Here is a 19,137-nt window from a genome sequence, read left to right on the forward strand (position 1 = left end):
GAAGGTGGCGATCAGAGGCTTTACCTTAGGAGGCAAGGGGAAGGAAGAGCCTGATTCTCCTCCCAGCCAAACAGGAAGTGTGTCCTGAGACCTGATTAGCCAGGACCCGCTTCCTGATTGGCTGGGAGGAGAATCAGGATGACAATAGCAAATATTAATTCACTATTATCACACAACTGGGTGGGCTCTGCGCCCGAGCCCACCCTTTTTTGAATGTAGCACTGTGGTCCAGCAGCAGGATGGGGACTTCCCTTCATGCTCTCAGAACAAAACTGAGTTGGGTTGAGAGCTCAGCCATTCACCTTGTATTTTATCAACAATTACAGAGCTTCCTCTGATTAGATGAGGTGGCGATTGTGACATTTTCCACCCACCTTAGTCAATCAGAGGAAGCTTTGTATTTGTTGATAAATTACAAGGTGTCCTCTAAATGGCTGAGCACTCAACCCAACTCAATTTTGTTCTGAGACCATGAACGGAAGTCCTCATCCTGCTGCTGTTTATACAGCATCCCCAGCAGGCACATCTGTTAGTCATGCAAATAGTAAACATGGAATCTTCAAAGTCTGTCAGGCTCTTTACAGAGTTGCCCTATTTTATATTTTGGACTGAGCTGCAGGCTAATGTCTGTACTGTGTATAGACAGGCCTAGTTCATCTAACACTATTCTCTGCCCAGACTCACAATACTGCTGACCAAGGGTGTCTCTGTTTCTCCTCCATCCAGAGCCCAGAGACCTAAGGCTGCATTCACGCTACAGTGATTTGGCAGCGCAGAAGTGTGAATCACAAAACGCGGGACTCACATTCAAAATGTCATTCATTTGAATGACACCTCAAAATCGCAGTGCAGGTCTGCCGCGATTGTCGCACAATAAAACATTTTGCAATCACAGCAACCCTTAATGCGGGACCCATGTTTCCCAAAATTAGTTCAGGAGCTACTTTTGGGCAACATGCTTCCCACGATGCTGGTTGCCACAATTGCAGCATGACTTATCGCACGACAATCGCGGCAGACCCGCAACGCGATTTGAGGTGTCATTCAAATGAATGGCATCTCGAGTGCGAGTATCACGTCATTCACACCTCTGCACTGTCAAATCGTGGGCAGATCCATGGAAAATCTGCCCGCGATTCAAAACGCTGTAGTGTGAATGCAGCCTCAGGCAGATCACCAGGTGAACTTAAAAGGGAAAAGGCCTAAAAATATAGAATGAATGCAGCTACCACATTTAAGAGAGTTTATTACCACTTCAAAAACCCCAAGCAATAATGTATTTTTTTTAAAGCAAAGGCCCTCTAGAATAAAAAGGTGCCAGTTGCCATTTTTTATGTTGCACGATATTGAATAAGTGTTATCCAATCTATATTTTTAAGAAAAAAATACACTATAATGAATTTGTGTGCACACAAGCCTAAGATAATATTTTTGTTTTACCAATTTTTTGGTAAACTATAAAAGCAGAGGTCTTTGAGTAATTAGATATCAAACATGCCAAGCCTGAAAATTGTGTGCAAAATTGGCGAAAAATGACGATGCCCAAAATTGTTCATAAGAGATGCTTCAAAAGCCCTAGAATTATTTTGCTCATTCTCTCATCTTTCATTGTTCACAGTGTTTCCTATACTATGTGTGAATCACGGTTAACAAAATACGCGTGCCGAATTTCTCATTTGAATGTGTGCAAAGAGTGTCAGGGTTGCTTTTAACATTTTTTTCTTGGTATTCTTATTTATTTTATTTTCATTTACCCTATATAGCAGTTTGCTTTTCATGTACCTTTATTGTTATCACAAGGGGGCTAATGAGATTCTCCTGCTTCCTAACCTGACCCAGTTTACCATGGTCCCAGAGGAACAGGAGACCCTGGGAACTATAGCGACCAACAAAGCACGAGGTTGCAGAAAAGTTGCGGTAAGGGCCCACCATGTGTACAGCCCTAAGTGGCTGCATGCCCTTGTTTAAGTGGGCAGTTAGGTGGTGGCAAAATCACAGCTACACTGCCTGCTTTTACCGCTCCCTGGCCGCCAACATGAAAGAGCCCTTAGCTGTTTGCTTTTGGCAACTTTGTATATTGAAATCATTACCTTCTCTACAAGCCTCTCAGTCTTCTTTAGGGAGCTGCGCCTCGGCCCCCTCTCAGCTACTGGTGAGCTTGCGGTCTGCTCGCTCACTTTGCCTGTGCGCTTTTCTTCTTGCTTCTCGGCCTCCCTCAGTTTGTGCTCAGAGTTCAGACAGTCATTGTGGTATAGCTGGTAGGTCTTCACTGCCTGTGGAGAAAAGATATAAAGTAAGTGATGAAGCACTATTCGATAGAGGTGAGAGAGTCAAGAGCATAAATGAAGAACCAAAGAAAGGGGGTCCTTGAACTGTCGCAGATTTGTATTCCACCTACAATGACCAAAGTAAGGGGGCACTTTGCCACTGACATTCAGCTTAAAAGAGAAGTATGGGGATTGTTTTTTTTTTTTAGATTCATACTTACCTAGGGGGATGCAGCATTGGTCCAATACTGTATCTGTCCCCCCGCCGGCTCTAACACTGAGAACTGAGCGATCTAACACCATCGATCACTCAGTTCTCAGGGCTCCCCGAGCAGTCAGTCCCCGCTCTCTGCTCTGCCCCCTCCTTGCTCAATGGAGCGCTGGGCTGTGGAGGGGGTGGGAGCGGCCAGCTCAAGCTCTCAGTGCCTCACTGAAAGGCTGAGCCTGGTGACATTCTAGGCATGTGGGAGGATCCTGCTGACCCCAGTGTCGTGATTTTGCCCAAGCCTGGACTGGCTCTGTGACATCAGCAGACAGCGGAGTTCAGCACGCTGTTTGCTGAAAATGGGTTACAGGAGTACAAGAAAAAAAAAAAAGGGACTGCACTCCTGTGATCCACAGGAGAAGTACAGCCAAATGAACTTTGGCTGTACTTCTCCTTTAAGGCATCCTTTCTCAATCAGGGTTCCATGGACCTCTAGGGTTCCTTTAGAGATTTCCAGGGGTTCTTGGAGGCTGAAACTCATCAGATGGAGACTGGATAGCTCAGGCACCAATGCTACTTGGCAGAGCCGCCTCTCTTTTGTTGGTTAAGTAACCACTGGCACCAATGATCTGGATGGCATTCTTCCCACCTACTACCACTGTAGGTAACATTCTTCCCACTGAGCACCAATAGAAGGAACATTCTTCCCACTGACTGCCAAACATTTTTTCTACTGACCACTAATGTAAGGAACATTCTTCTCACTGACTACCAATGTAAGGAACAATCTCCCCACTGACTACCAATGTAAGTCACATTCTTCCCACTGACCACAAATGTAAGGACCATTCTTCCCACTGACCAACAACGTAAGGACCATTCTTCCCACTGACCAACAACGTAAGGACCATTCTTCCCACTGACTACCACTATAAAGGTACATTCTTCCTACAGGCCACAAATGTAAGGAACATTCTTTATACTTACACAGTGACACCACTAATATAAGGAAGATTCTTCCTCTTGACTACCAATGACCGCCACAACGACCGCCAATGTGAGGAACATTCTTCCCACTGGCCATCCATGTAAGGAACGGTCTTCTCACTTACCACCAATGTAAGAAACCTTTTTGCCAAATGGCCACCAACATAAGGAGGATTCTTCCCACTGACCACTACCGTAAGGAACATTCTTCCCACTATCCACCAATATAATTAGCATTCTTCCCACTGACCACCAATGTAAGTGACATTCTTCTTACTGAACATTAATGTAAGTAACTTTCTTCCCAGTGACTATCAATGTAAGGAACATTCCTCCCTCTGGCCACCAATGTAAGGAGCACTCTTCCCACTGACCACCAATGTAAGGAACACTCTTCCTACTGGCCACCAATATAAGGAACATTCTTCCCACTGGCCACCAGCATAAGGAACATTCTTCCCACCGACCACCAATGTAAAGAACATTCTTCCCTCTGGCCACCAATGTAAGGAACATTCTTCCCACTGACCACTACCGAAAGGAACAGTCTTACCACTGGCCACGAATATAAGGAGTATTCTTCCTACTGGCCACCAATGTAAGGAGATTCTTCCCACTGAATACCAACATAAGGAACATTCTTCCTACTGACCACCAATGTAAAGAACAGTCTTCCCACTGAACACCAGTGTAAGGGGGGCACAATTCATTAACCGCCACTGTAATGTGACTTATGCATTACAATTTGTACAGAACATTATTTTTAGCAGGGGTTTCCTGACACCTGAATATTATTGCAAGGGTTCGTCCATGGTAAAAAGGGTTGAGAGAGGCTAGCCTAAAAGGCAAGCATTCCAGATCACCATGGGATGTTTTAAGACCTACAACAAAAATATTTATTAAAAACCAAAGTCTTCTGTAGATGCCTTGTTTTACATACAGTATATATCCGAGAAAGCCTTACTTGAAGTACCCTGCATCCATTTTACCTTAGTGCTCCAGCAAAGTTACAAAGGTATCCAGAGGAAAGGAAGTCCAGTCTGCAGGTATGCCCTTCCCGGTTCCTACCTCTCCCCATTTATGCAGGCAGATCATGGCTGATGGGAGAGGCCTGCACAAAGCTTCCTTCCTTGGTACTCCTCTAAAGAGCCCTCAGCCCTAATGCAAGTAGTAGACAGAGGAACAGAACAGCAGCTGCCCATCCCTACGGGACTTTGGGGGCGCCGCTCCCCTAATTTATATTCAGGGCGCTGGATGCATGGATTCCAATCTAGGGTTTTTTTTTTTCAGAAGCATGATTAGAGCCCGAGGCTCTAATTGGATTAAAAAAAGGGTGGGCTCGGGGGCACAGAGCACTGCGTCCCCAGCCCACCCTGTTGTGTGACAATAGTGAAGTAATATTTACTATTGTCTTCCCGACTCTCCTCCCAGCCAATCCTGGCTCAGGAAGCCGATCCTGAGAGCCAAATGGCCGAGAGAAGAAGTGATCCTATTGACCGCAGAGGAGGGAGGAGACGCAGGGGAAGCCACACCGGCGTGAAGCCGGAGGAGGAGATGCAGGGTAAGTGCAGAGACCAATAGACAGACCAGGGGGAATGATATATGGCTGGTTTTGGGGAATCCAACGGAACGCCGGGGGGGGGGGTGCAGACGGATTGGCCCCCTCAAACCCCTCAAAAATATACCAACAAGTTTTTACTGCTTAGCAGACAACTCTGTTCTGTTTCTTTTTTTTTTTTTATGTTCTATAGTATGCTGAACACAAGTGGTAGTTTAGCGCAAATGCATTTAGTTTGTTTATGTTATTCGGCATCTCCCTGTGCACTCCGTCCAGTTTAGTGCTAGTTAGTCCAGTCCTAGCTAGACCCCTCCTGTTTCTTCTATGTTCTCTTAGTCAGGGATAGTGCTCCGCCGAGACAAGGCTTGGGAATGTCATTGTCTTCTTACACTTCAAAAGACTGGAGAAAGATCCTCTATACTGCAATTATCTGCAGAAAATTTGTGCTGGATTCAACTTCTGTGTCTTATTGAAGAGTTAGCGTCCTCGTGGATGTTGTTAGCAAGTGACCATACTGTTTGTAAAGACTGAGGAGGTATGTCAATGTATAAGCAGCATTTTAACTAAAACAAAAGTCTGTTGAGTCTATAAAGTATTACATTTTTTTTATTTATTTTTTGATGGAAAAGAAAGTGCTGTGTGAGTGAAAATATTTGTTTTGGGCTTGGTTCTAAATGAACTTCCCCTTTGGTCGAATGTTTCTCCCTTATTTCACTATATTGCACAAGATGTTAAACAATAAATTCTTACCACATTAATCATAAAGAACAGAAAAATAATATGTAAAAATGTAAGCAAAGTATAGTTGTTATAGAAGTCAAATTATTCCTAATTGCAGTAATGCATCCGATTGGCTTCTAGAGAAAATACCACCACTATGACATCTTCTTTAAAGCGGTTGTAAACTATATATATTTTTTAACATAACAAACATGTTATACTTACCTTCCCTGGGATGGATGGCATTGGATCCATAGGTATGTGCATGGGGTATGCTGGGTGTGGCTGGGCACACCCTAATCACACTGTGTGGCACAGATTCCCCCTGATGATATTTGACCAAAGCCCTCAGCGAGGTTCCTAAAAAATGTTTTAAATGATAATAAAAAAAAAAAAAGACTGACACTATCCACTGCCCTATTAACACCGACCATGTTTTAATACATTTGGGGTGTGCATCCTAATGCAATAGGCTGTGCACACCTATGGTTGGGTCAAAATAGAATAAAAAAGTATAAGGGGATTGAGGGGGGACATACAACTGCTGGGACATTTTTTACCTAAAAGCGGTAGGAAACCACAGACAAACTATAAACAAAGCATATCCCTGTATAGTGTCCACTTGCCACAATTAAGAGCACTAAGTGTCATTTTAAACCCAGGACCCTGCATTCACTATATCTGGTCTCCCACATTACACAGAACATGGAATAGTTTTAGTAAATATAAACTGATAAAATATCTTTTCACATCAGCAACATATAGCAGTCTTGTGACTTTTATCGGTGTCTGGTAAAAGCTTGTAAGAGGAGTTTTCATTTTGCTCTGTCCTGTAAAGCTGCAGGACCCCTGACCCTCTGTCTGGACAGTGCTGATCACATGCACCCTCCCATGAAAAAAAAAAAAAAAAAACTCTGTAGCAATATACATGAAACTGAACTTGTGCAGCTTGTCCCCTAGCCTCGGTTCTATCGGGAGATGGATTGGGGACAGTGGAAGAAGGGGAGGATAACAAGCATGCTTTACTACATATACAGACTGACTTTACTGTTGTGGGTTTAGTAATACTTTATGATAAAAATGTCCTGCCTTTACAACCGACATCACTACATGTGTTACAATCTGAATGACTAGAATAACCAACAACTATGTAATACAAGGGTCTGCCTGAATAGATTCAGATTGATTGGATAGTCGATATACGTTCTCATATGCCATTGTTTTTGTAAAGAAAGATTGTATGGTCACAGCTTGTAAAGTGTATGCTGAGCCTTAGATACAGTGCCTTGAAAAAGTATTCATGTCCCTTGAAATTTTCCACATTTTGTCATGTTACAACCAAAATCGTAAATGTATTTTATTGGGATTTTATGTGATAGACCAACACAAAGTGGCACTAAATTGTGAAGTGGAAGGAAAATGATAAATGTTTTTCAATTTTTTTTACAAATAAATATCTGAAATGTGTGGGCCCCCTGAGTCAATACTTTGTAGAACCCCCTTTCACTGCAATTACAGCTGCAAGTCTTTTTAGGGGCGTCTCTACCAACTTTGCACATCTAGAGAGTGACATTTTTGGCCATTGTTCTTTGTAAAATATCTCAAGCTCTGTCAGGTTGGATGGAAAGTGTCTGAACAGCAATTTTCAAGTCTTGCCACAGATTCTCAATTGGATTTAGGTCTGGACTTTGACTGGGCCATTCTAACACATGAAGATGCTTTGATCTAAACCATTCCATTGTAGCTCTGGCTGTATGTTTAGGGTCGTTGTCCTGCTGGAAGGTGAACCTCCGGCCCAGTCTCAAGTCTTTTGCAGATTCTAACAGGTTTTCTTCTAAGTGTAGCGGATGGCATTTGGGATGAAATGTCACACGCATTGTAAATTTAGTTTTTGCCTCAGAACCTTACAGTACTGAGAGTTAATTGTGTAGGTAAGCCTCAACACCAGTCTGGCCAGGCCACGATTGATGTTCTGCCTGGTCATGTGAGCAGTGAGGTGCACATGACAGGCTAGAAACAGGCCTGGTTGGATGTTTGAGTATGGCCCTCTGGGAGCCAATCAGTGGGAGTGCCGGGCCCGCTGAGGAGTCTGGGAGGGGGTACTTAAACAGGTGTGGGTCACGTGTTCAGGGTCCCAGAGTTGTTTGAGAGACTCGTGTGGTCTGTTCTGGTTCCAGGACTGGGGTAGCCCCGTGAGGGGTCCTGGTCACGGGGTGTTTGACATCCCGCAACATATTCCTGTCAGTGGCCCCTGATAGACCCGGCTGGTCTGGGGTAGGGATCCATCTGTTCCAGAGTCTCGGAAGCGGCTGGTCTGAGGCGCTGTAACAGAGAGGATTCAGAGTGTCCGGGTGTGCTCTCGGCTTGGAGGGGCACCACAGCTCGTGCAAGTGACCGGGGGAGGACTCTTTGGAGGAGGGCCAACAAGTGGCATCTTGAGAAGTGCCTGGTTACTGAGTTGGGAAGGAAATTGACGAGTCCACACTTTTCCAGCACCTCAAACGAAGCGGGAAACGTTCCAGGTACAGTTGGGAAAGGGTACCTGTTCATCTTCAGTTGATTATTCAAGTTTGAGTAAACTTGCTGAGTGCCATGACCTCTGGCTAGAGGTCGGTTCAGCCTTGAAGTACCCAGCTGCAAGTGGCTACTCTCTGGGTGATAATAGAGTCTTTGTTAGACCGCAGTTCAAGGTTCCTGAATTCTTCATCCTTGCCCTCTGTTCCCAAAGAGACTGTGTTTTGTGAAAGTTTTACTGAAAAATAAAACCTTTTGAAAGGACTTTATCTGTGTCAGTGTACAAGTCGTTGGGTATCAACCCTGGGAACCCCTAGACGCGGAAGAGCAGGCCAGGGGAAGGTAAACGGTAAGCCCATTAATTCAAGGCCGCGCAGCAAAGGTTGTGGCCGCTACATAAGATTGCCCTGTATTTGGCTCTATCCATCTTCTCATCAACTCTGAACAGGTTTCCTGTCCCTGCTAAAGGAAAACATCACCACAACATGATGCTGCCACCACCATGTTTTTCACCAAACACATTTTACTTTCTCATCTGACCAGAGCACCTTTTTCCACATATTTGCTGTGTCCCCCACATGGCTTCTTGCAAACTGCAAAAAGGGACTTCTTATGGCTTTCTTTCAACAACGGTTTTCTTCTTGCCACTCTTCCATAAAGACCAGATTTGTGGAGTGCACAACTAATAGTTATCCTGTGGACAGATTCTCCCACCTGAGCTGTGGATCTCTGCAGCTCCTCCAGAGTTCCCATGGATCTCTTTGCTGCTTCTCCGATTAATGCTCTCCTTTCCCAGCCTGTCAGATTAGCTGGACGGCCATGTCTTGGTAGGTTTTTAGTTGTGCCTTAAGCCTTGTACACACGATCCGATTGTTGGTCAACAGATGGTCAGACTTTTGTCTGAAGGGTGTGTGCCCAGAACTTGTTTTACATAAAAACAGTACACAATTGTCGGTCAACAAACACGAACGTAGTGACGTACTACATGGAATTTCAGCTCTTGAGCGCCACCCTTTGGGCACCTTCTGCTAATGTCATGTTTGGTGAGCACTGATTCTGAGCATGCGTGTTCGTACTTTGGACTTTTGTGTGACAGAATTGAGTACACACGATACAAAAATCTGACAATAGACTGTTGTCTGACAAAAATGGACTAGCCTGCCACCTGCCATTAAACATTTGTTGGTGGAAAGTTGAACAACAATTGTCTGATGGAGCATACTAACAGTTGGATTTTAGACCAACAGTCTGTCATCACACAATTCCCTGCCGAAAAACCGATCGGGTGTACATTTTCAGATGGACTGAATAGTGCTCCATGAGATGTTCAAAGCTTGGGATATGAACGCCACACTTTTCAGATATTTATTTGTAAAACCATTAATCAATTTCCTTCCACTTCACAATTATGTGCCACTTTGTGTTGATCTATCGCACAGATCCCAATAAAATATATTTATGCATCGGGCGGCACAGTGGTGTATTGGTTAGCACTCTCACCTAGCAGTAAGAGGGGTCGTTGGTTCAAATCCCAACCACGACACTACCTCCCTGGAGTTTGCATGTTCTCTCTGTGCCTGCGTGGGTTTCCTCCGGGTACTCCGGTTTCCTCCCACACTCCAAAGACATGCAGGTAGGTTAATTGGCTTCTGTCCAAAATTGGCCCTAGTATATAAATGGGGACCTTGGATTGTGGGCTCCTTGAAGGTAGGGACTGATGTGAGTGTGCAATATACAGTGATGGGGACAATTGTAGACACTCAGGTTGAACTGGATGGACTGATGTCTTTATTCAACCTTACTAACTATGTAACTATGTAACTATGTAACTATGTGTTTGGTTGTAACATGAAAAAAAAATGCGGAAAATTTCAAGGGGTGTGAATACTTTTCCAAGGCACTCTATGTCCAAAAATCAGCAATATTCCCTGCTCCTAGGAGAGAGAAAATTACAATGGACAGGGGCAGGAATGAATGATGCTTACCCTAACAGCATGATTAGATTACAGTATCAATACAGTCCATAGCATGTAACAGAACATGAAAGCTAATCTCAAACATTGTCTAAATACAAGAGACCGTTTACACCAGGGATCAGCAACCTTTCCACTTAAGGGCCATATTTAATTATTATTTTTATACAGGTTTTATATAGCGCCAACAGTTTACACAGCGCTTTACAACATGAGGGCAGACATTAGTGTTACATTACAATTTGGTACAAGAGGAATCAGAGGGCCCTGCTTGTTAGAGTTTACAATCTAAAATGTATGTGAATGCGTGGAGGGTTGCATTCAACTGCTAATAACTGAAGATAATAATCTGGACCCCTTTACATTACACAGCCTGCACCTCTGTACCACTTTATATTACACAACCCCCCGCTCTACATATTACACAGCCCCCCATACCCAGCCCCCCTGCATATTACACAGCCCCCCATGTTATGTTTTAAAATGGTACTTAAAAATCTCCATAGGTGACACTTTAAACATTTCTACAGGTTACCAGTTTAGAGTTAGAAGAAGTCATTTGTAGCTGCGACTTACGTATGCATTCGCTTCTGCGTATTTTTATTTAGATTTACATCGTTCCTTTAAAAAAAAATTGGATCATGTAAACATCCCTTGTGACAGTAATGGGAAGTGACAAGTACTCTTTATAGAGGGAAATTCCTCCTTTGCACTTAAAAGCATTCAAAATGCCAAGTTTGGCTGTTTTGAATGCTGTCATTTTTTCAACATCTGGCGCCTTTAAGTGTTCTGTAAACCTAAAAGTAAATCTAAAGTGGTGTCATGCCATCGCTTTTGAGTTACTAGATCCGAGACCAGATTGAAGCCGGTTGCGGCTTATTTCGGTCTCCGGCCAGCTGGTGAACGCGGCGGCTGGTCGCTCAGGCCTCACGGTGGGACAAGAGCCGCGGGAGGTCCCCTCCCGCTGCTTGGGATAACAGCAGAGAGGCTTCTTAGCTGGCATCGGTTGTTATCCCAAGAAAGCCGACCAGGGTTAAACTGTCCACTGTTCACGTGCCTTGATGGGCCGAACATTTAGCGGCGGCAGGTTGCCAACCCCTAGCCTACATATTGTGGTGTAGTGGGTGGGATGCTCTGGTCCCTCCTACGGTTCTGCCCTTGTGGCTATTGAGGGATGTATTCAAATGCATGTTTGTGTGCCCAGAGTTCAGCTTTAAAGTGAATGTCAAGCCAAAAAGTGGAAAAGGATTCAAACTCTTAAACACTTAAGCAGGACCCAAATTTTTATAGGCATCCTTTTCAAAAATATAAGGAAAAACTTTTTCTAGTTTTGGATAAAATAGAGAGGGATTGGAACACCACGTTAGGGAGATCCACCCTCTCTATTTCTTCAGTTTAGAATGAAAGTGGAACACAATCCCAACTTTTCTGTTGTCACCAGAACAGGAATAGAGGTTAAATCCACTGACCCTAGTTCTGGTGACCCCAGTGACAACCAAGTATTCCCTCACTTTGAAGGGATTTCCTCACTTCCTGGTTTGGGTACAAACCAGGGGACAGTAAGTGAAGGGAAATTTCCACAATAGGACACTGATGACTTGGGTGCAATGCTGAGGGCCTTTCATGGGCATAGATTTATGTTATCACTTTCTACTAGGGATGTCATAAAAGGCCAGTTGTCACAAGTCAAGTTCAAATTCAGAGCGCCAATAACAAAAATTATTTCTTTTATGGTCTACATCAGGGTTTTCCCAACTAGGGTTCCTCCAAAGGTTTCTAGGGATTTCTTGAGCAACAAACAATTTCTGGCTCTTGGATAATTTCCCACTGACACCATTGACCTTTTTAGCATTTTTTTTTTGTCTGACCTAGGTATACATATAGCACTACCTGATGGTATTGCATGATGGATAACCTGATGGATAAGAATCTTCGTTTTCTTCCCAGCAGTAGGGAGGCCATCAATTTTTTGCTAAATCATTACCATCTCTGTTTGCAGGAAATGCAGTCCTAAACATGCTAAACACCTCAAATAAGTGCCTGCAGACATTCATCTACAATACTCGAATACTCAACAAACAAATTCTCTTTTGTTTAAAGTGGTTGTAAATCCTCACATATAGCCAGTAGCCTCAGGTGATACAGAGATGAAACAAATCCTCCTACATAATTTGTACACGTTTATCTACAGCCGCCTTTCCTCTAAATCCATTCAAAGTGCAGACTTTACATAGGATCTCTCAGGTCTGAAAAGCAGGGGGTGGAAAACTGAAGTCACATCAACGAGGAGAGCTCTGAGAGCTGATTGGAGGGAATGGACACATTCCCTTCACACAGCACACAGGAACAGAGCTGAGGCTGTCAATCAGTAGAAAAAAGAAGGGTGTGAGGAAAAAGACCCAAGGAGTTCTATGGGATAAAGGGACAGAGCAGTCAGCGGTTTCCACCTTAGTGGTTAAAAAGCTCTTTAATAGTTTCAAGAATTCAAAATGATGGTAAACAGACTACATTTAGTTTAAAAACATTTACAAGGATAATGTAGCCACTGACACACAGACACACCCTGATCTGATGGCACTGAATGGATAATATGTCGGCAATGATCGTGGCTGTGTCCAGTTCATATAACATGAAACAACTTGGGATCAGGGGGGAGAGTATAGGGCAGGAAACGGATAGTGGTGTCAGCACAGTAACAGGGTTATACACTCACACTATAGACCTCTGTCCACTCTATTTCTCAAAATCAACCAAGTGGGATACATCCGATACATATATGGTTCAGGACACACACTCTCTCCTCAAATGAAGTACACGTGGACTATAAGTGGGAAGTAATCCGTATCTAGGTGATGACCAGTTGAAGTCTATTGTAAGCTATACATATGATAGTTGCCACGAACACCCCAAATTGTTCGCTATTCGGCGAAAAGGCGAACAGCCTATGTTCTAATCAAACTCATGTTCGACCCGAACATAAAGTCCATCCCTAGTGATGACCAGTAGAAGTCTATTGTAAGCTATACAATACATGTGATAGTTGCATAGATGGTGATGGGAGGTCCTCAGTGGTCAATCATCTAGTCCGTGAAATGCAAATGAACACTGTTCATCAAAAAGACAGGTTCTCCATTGCGGAGATGTGAAGGTTTACTCACAGTTGGCAAGCATAGGGATGGCTGCTGGAATTTCAGGAGGTTCCACGGTGTCTAAAGGGGATGAAACTGGTTCTGTGTATCGGATGTGGTGGGTCCCCACACCGAGAGCAGCCGGCTCACTCAGTACATTCGCCTGACCGAGTGCTTCGGTAGAGCTCTACTCGTGCGGCAGATGTAATTCTCTCCAGAGATACAGGGGGGAGCCTCCATCAGTGTGAGGCTACTCTCTGATCTTTAAGTATCCTTCAACTCGGACGAGCTTCCTGGTAGGTGTGGGGGTCCATCGACAGCATAGAGTGTGGGTAGGCTGAGTGTCCAGGGTATCCCCGGTGATGGATGGTACTGTATGGCACTGTGGTACCTCTAAAAATCAAGTGGCAGAAGGAGGCTCAGTTCATCAAGGGAAAAATGGGAGAGTGGGCAAGGCGTGCCAATGAAATCAGGGGTGCGTTGTGTCTGGCACACCTGATACACTGAAAACCAGTTTCATCACCTTTAGACACCATGGGACCTCCTGCCCAATTCCAGTAGCCATCCCTATGCTTGCCAAATGTGAGTAAACCTTCACATCTCCGCAATGGAAAAACTGTCCTTTTGATGAATAGTGTTCATTTAATAACAACACAACCATTGGTCCCTCCACACATGCCAGGGTCCTGGGTGTAATCCTTGACTCCTCTACTTTAGCCCCCATATCCAATCACTGGCTAAATCCTGCTGCCTTCACCTCTTCAATATCTCCAGAATTTGACCCTTCCTGACTAATGACACCACAAAGCAACTCATTCACTCCTTGATTATTTCCCGCCTTAACTACTGCAACTCTGTCCTTAAAGAGGAAGTAAACGCTCCCACTCTGATGCTTCTTTTCATTTAGTCCATTATAATAAGTCATTATCAGACTATAGCCACTGTAATCCAGCCCAAATCGCATATTACTTACTGTTTAAAGAAACTTTAAAAAACTTGTTTCCAGGGGTTAGGCAGCGCCATCTTAAGTATTCTTTTCTGAGTCCACAGTGGAGTGTATTTCCGCCCTTACAGTGAGCACTTCCTGTACTGTTAACCAAGCCTCCTTCTCAATCCAACGTTTCTATGGCAACCCTGCTTCCCTGATCATAGCTTGCTTGTTTATTTCATAGTATTTACTTGTGCTGATGTCTAATCTTTCCCTTTGTCAGACTTATCAGCTTCAGCTGATAAGACTGCAGTAATGGGCAAGTTTAGACTGTATGTCATGTCACATGGTGTGTAAGAGGAAGCATTGAGTGATTAGCAGAGTTCAGTGTTGTGCTGTAGGAAGTCCTGATAACAGATAGATAAGACAGAGAGTGTGCCTTAAATCAGGGGAGATCTGGGCATGCTCAGTGACTTCATTCTACAGATCAACAAGGATTACAACAATACTAAGCAAGTAAGGAGATATCTACAAGCAGTGTTCATTAGGGTTTTTTATGCTGATTTACATGGGACAAAGTTGTGGGGGAGGGTTTACAACCACTTTAATGGCCTACCCTTAAGCAGGCTATCCCCTCTTCAGTCTATTATGAATGCTGCTGCTAGACTAATACAACTCACTAATCGATCCATGACTGCCGCCCCTCTCTGCCAATCTCTTTACTGGCTTCCCCTACCACCACCGTGTAAAATTCAAAATGCTAACCATAACATACAAAGCCGTCCACAACCTCGCCCCCATTTACATCACCAACCTCATCTGTAGATATCCCCCAAATTGTCCCCTCTGCTCCTCCCAGGACCTCCTGCTCTCTAGCTCCCTTGTTACCTCCTCCCATGCTTCAGGACTTCTCCAGAGCCTCTCCCATCCTCTGGAACTCCCTGCCCCAGTCTACCCCTACCCTGTCCGCCTTTAGAAGATCCCTGAAAACACATTTATTCAGGAAAGCCTATCCCACACCCACCTAACAACTGTCCCCGAGCCACCCCCATCAAATCATTCTCTGCAGCCATTACCTTTTGTACCACCACCCCCTCCCTTTAGAATGTAAGCTCTGTGAGCTGGGCCCTCCTGTACCTTTTGTATTGAACTGTACTGTAATTGTGTTGCGCCCCCCCCTCCCCCCCCCCCATACATTGTAAAGTGCTGCGTAAACTGTTGACGCTATATAAATCTTGTATAATAATAATAATAATTTCACAGACTATATGATTGACCACCTACTTAAGGGCCTTCCTAGTTCAAATCACCATCTATGCAACTATTACATGTATTGTATAGCTTACAATAGACTTCAACTGGTCATCACCTAGATACCGATTGCTTCCCACTTATAGTCCACGTGTACTTCATTTGAGGAGAGAGTCTATGTGTCCTGGACCATATATGTATTGGATGTATCCCACTTGGTTAATTTGGGGAAATAGAGCGGATAGAGGTCTGTAGTGTGAGTGTATAACCCTGTTACTGTGCTGACACCACTATCCGTTTCCTGCCCTATACTCTCCCCCATGATCCCAAGTTGTTTCATGTTCTATGAACTGGACACAGCCACGGTCCATTCAGTGCCATTAGATTGGGATGTGTCTGTGTGTCAGTGGCTGTATCATCCTTTTAAATATTTTTAAGCTACATGTAGTCTGTTCCATCATTTTGGAATTCTTGAAACTATTAAAGAACGTTTGCATGTTTTTCTGAGTTCGGGATATCAAGATAGGGTGCCACCCTTCGGGTGAGTCGGTACCACCTCCCTATACTGGGCTATGCATTCACCCAGTACCCATGTCCTATGAGATGATCTGGTAATTTTTTGTCTTCTACTGTCAATTAGTTGGAGCGCACACCCCTGTCATCTTTTTTCTCTTGGTGTCAGGAAAATTTGTCAGAAGTGACTCATGATAGCAGAGGAACGAGGCAGCAGACAGCAATGATACTTAGTACTCTGGATAGAGACACTCTAGGAATATGCTGTGTTCAGATTTCATGTCTGGAGGTTTACAACCACTTGAATCAAGATACGCCATTTTGGCTTAGTCAGCCCTGAATATCTACTGCCGTTTTTTGAATCCCAGTCCTTTTTGTGTGTTTATGCATAGGTTTGTTCATCTTGGGGGAATAGCCTTTGGTTACAACTCCTCTACGAAGATGTCGTGGGTGAGGCTTGGGTTGCCGGGTGCATCTCTGCATCAGCCCGCTTGATGTCATTTACGCATGACGATAGCATCACGTGCTTGGTGCGTTTGATGCAGACTGGCTGTTGAAGGCGAGGCTTAGATGGCTTGGTGCGTCCCTGCACCTGCACATATTTAATTCTTGCGTCCTAATGGGCTGTTTGTTATGAAGCTTGGGATGCATGCTGACCCTCACCGGAAGTGAAACTCCACGATGGCCATACAGGGGGACAATTTAGTAATTACAGTTCCCATATATAAGCGCAGTGGTGGCTGACATGCGTACACCCCAGTTGAAGTCTTTGCAGACGAAATACGTAGGGTTATTACGTGTATCAAGCCACTTTTTACTGCGCCTTTTTACTTGTTCAATTGAACTACTTTTTACAGTAATCTAGATGTTGGACTTTTTAGGTCAATAAACCCCACCATTTTTGATTTACACTATGTGGAGGCCTTTTCTCTTTTTTATACCTTAATCATCATCACTGTCTGAAGGATCTTGGCTGGTGAGCGATACCCTGGATTCCTATTGGTCACCAAAGAAGGAGTTGGAGTACCTCACCTTTACTGCATCCACGTTTATTTCTGTTTGATTCACCGCTGCTGGCGTGTGGATCCACTACCCAGGTTAAGAGTACCGAATCCCCCCATTCCTAGAAGGTGGAGGCACTATCCCGGGTGTGGTTATAACAGCTAATTGTGTGCCAGACGATGCTGGGACCGTGACATCATAAGGGGCGGGGACATCACCCGGTGACCCCGCCCATTGCCCCTATATAAGTCGCCGCGCAACACTTCCCTCTCATTGCGGCCGGAGAGAGCGTCGAGTCAACATCTCAAGGAAGAAGAGGAAGAAGAAGAAAAGAGAAGGCGGCGACGACGACAACAACGACGACAGAAGACCGGGCCACCGCTAGTAATAGAGCTGGAAGAAGAAAGCAGAGGCCCGGCAAGAAGAACCGAAGAGAGGGACAAGACCCACGAAGAGAGGAACAAGACCCCCGAAGTCGGGAGAAGACCCCCGGGCGGCAACGAAGAAGAAAACCGGGCTCCTCCGCTAGTAAAATAGCTAGCAGAAGATAGCGGAGGAGTCCGGCGAGAAGACCCCCCAAGATGGAAGAAGACCCCCGGAGCTGTGCAATAAATTCTTTTAAACCCTTGCGTGTGTTTTTTTTACATTTTTTTCACCAGGTGAATGGGTAAGGGTACGTTGTACCCCATACTCATTCACATAGGGTGGGGGGCCGGTATCTGGGGGCCTCCTTATTAAAAGGGGGCTCCTGGATTCCAATAAGCTCCCCGCCCGCAGACCCCGACAACCAACGGCCAGGGTTGTCGGGAAAAGGCCCTTGTCCTCATCAACAGGGCCCCCCTTCCCCAAAGCACCCCCCCTTGTTGAGGGTACGCGGCCTGGTATGGCTCAGGAGGGGGGGGGGCGCTCGTGCCAACCCCCTTTCCTGACCGGCCGGGTTGCGTGCTCGGATAAGGGTCTTATACGGACCTTGGGGGGGATCCCCATGCCGTATTTTTGGCGTAGGGCTTCCCCTTTAAGTCCATACCAGGTGACAGGGCAGCGACTTGTCAATCTCGCCCCCAACGAAGGCGGCGACATTGACTTCCTTCGCTAGTCCCGGCTACCTGGAGCCGCGTTCAAAATGAACGGACTTTCCTCCGTGTGTGGGCAAGTCTGTTCATTTCAAAAGTACGGCGGACTCCCACCATAGTCCGGAGGACCTAGTCCGCCGGAAAAGTCCGGTTGTGTGTGGGCAGGTCCGCTCATTTGGAAAGTCCGGCGGACCTCCGCTACAAAGTTCAGCGGTTTGTCCACCGGGCTAAGTCCGCTGGACAGTCTGATTGTGTGTACGCGGCATAAAAGTACCTGAACTTCCTTCCTAACCCTCTGATCCTATTTTAACAGACTGTTCGTTGTCTACGTTTTTTGCAATAAAAATCCCTTTATGCGGACCTGTCGTCAGTCTCTAGAGTTACTGGGCATCTACCACGGTAAACCCCTAGACACAAATCGAGGAGAAGAAGGTAACGGTAAGCCCAATCAAACCAGCTGCTCCTTCGGGGGTCAGTGCCACATATGTCTATATTTTGACAGGACAATTTGCGATATCTAGATCGTATATGGTCTCATCACATGTATTAATACATTCACTATTTTTAGTTGTATATACTATATTTTTATACACTAGTGAAACATCACTGTATTCACAGATTGTGTGGTCTCCAGAGTAATATTTCGGTCAGGCGACATTGATCAGGATATACCTTTAGCGTGACACATTTACACCACACACCGTTTTATGTTTTATTGTTGTGTTGGCTGCTCATTGTTGAGGTTGGCGCAGTATTTTTACTATTTTCTACTTTTTTCCTCCATGAAGATAACTTCTGATAAGACGTCCTACAGAGAGGTGTCCCAGGGTCTCAGTGCTTTCTGTTAGTTCTATGCTTATAACGGTCTGGACATCTACTGTTTCGAAGAGAAGCAAGCTTGATGGATTTTTCAGGTGTAGTGCAATTGTCATTGCCAGTTTTTGTGTGTTTCTGTGACATGGCATTGACAGCACATCCAGTAAAATCTGTCTGTCACACATATTCTGCTTGAAAGAGA

General features: G+C 44.8%; 1 protein-coding gene across 4 annotated transcripts in view; it reads right to left on the reverse strand.

Annotated features, from left to right (window-relative positions):
• Nucleotides 1-19,137, reverse strand: part of ARHGAP4 (Rho GTPase activating protein 4) — a 278,640-nt gene that overhangs the window by 121,034 nt on the left and 138,469 nt on the right. For all 4 annotated transcript variants that reach the window (XM_077479015.1, XM_077479014.1, XM_077479012.1 and 1 more), the window contains exon 5: nt 2,091-2,273. In XM_077479015.1, coding sequence (XP_077335141.1) covers nt 2,091-2,273 — 183 coding nt within the window. The remainder of the gene's footprint in view (nt 1-2,090; nt 2,274-19,137) is intronic.

This window comes from Lithobates pipiens, unplaced genomic scaffold, assembly GCF_037356315.1.
Source record: "Lithobates pipiens isolate NorthernLeopardFrog02 unplaced genomic scaffold, aLitPip1_a1.2 Scaffold_1, whole genome shotgun sequence".
Classification (NCBI taxonomy): domain Eukaryota; kingdom Metazoa; phylum Chordata; class Amphibia; order Anura; family Ranidae; genus Lithobates; species Lithobates pipiens.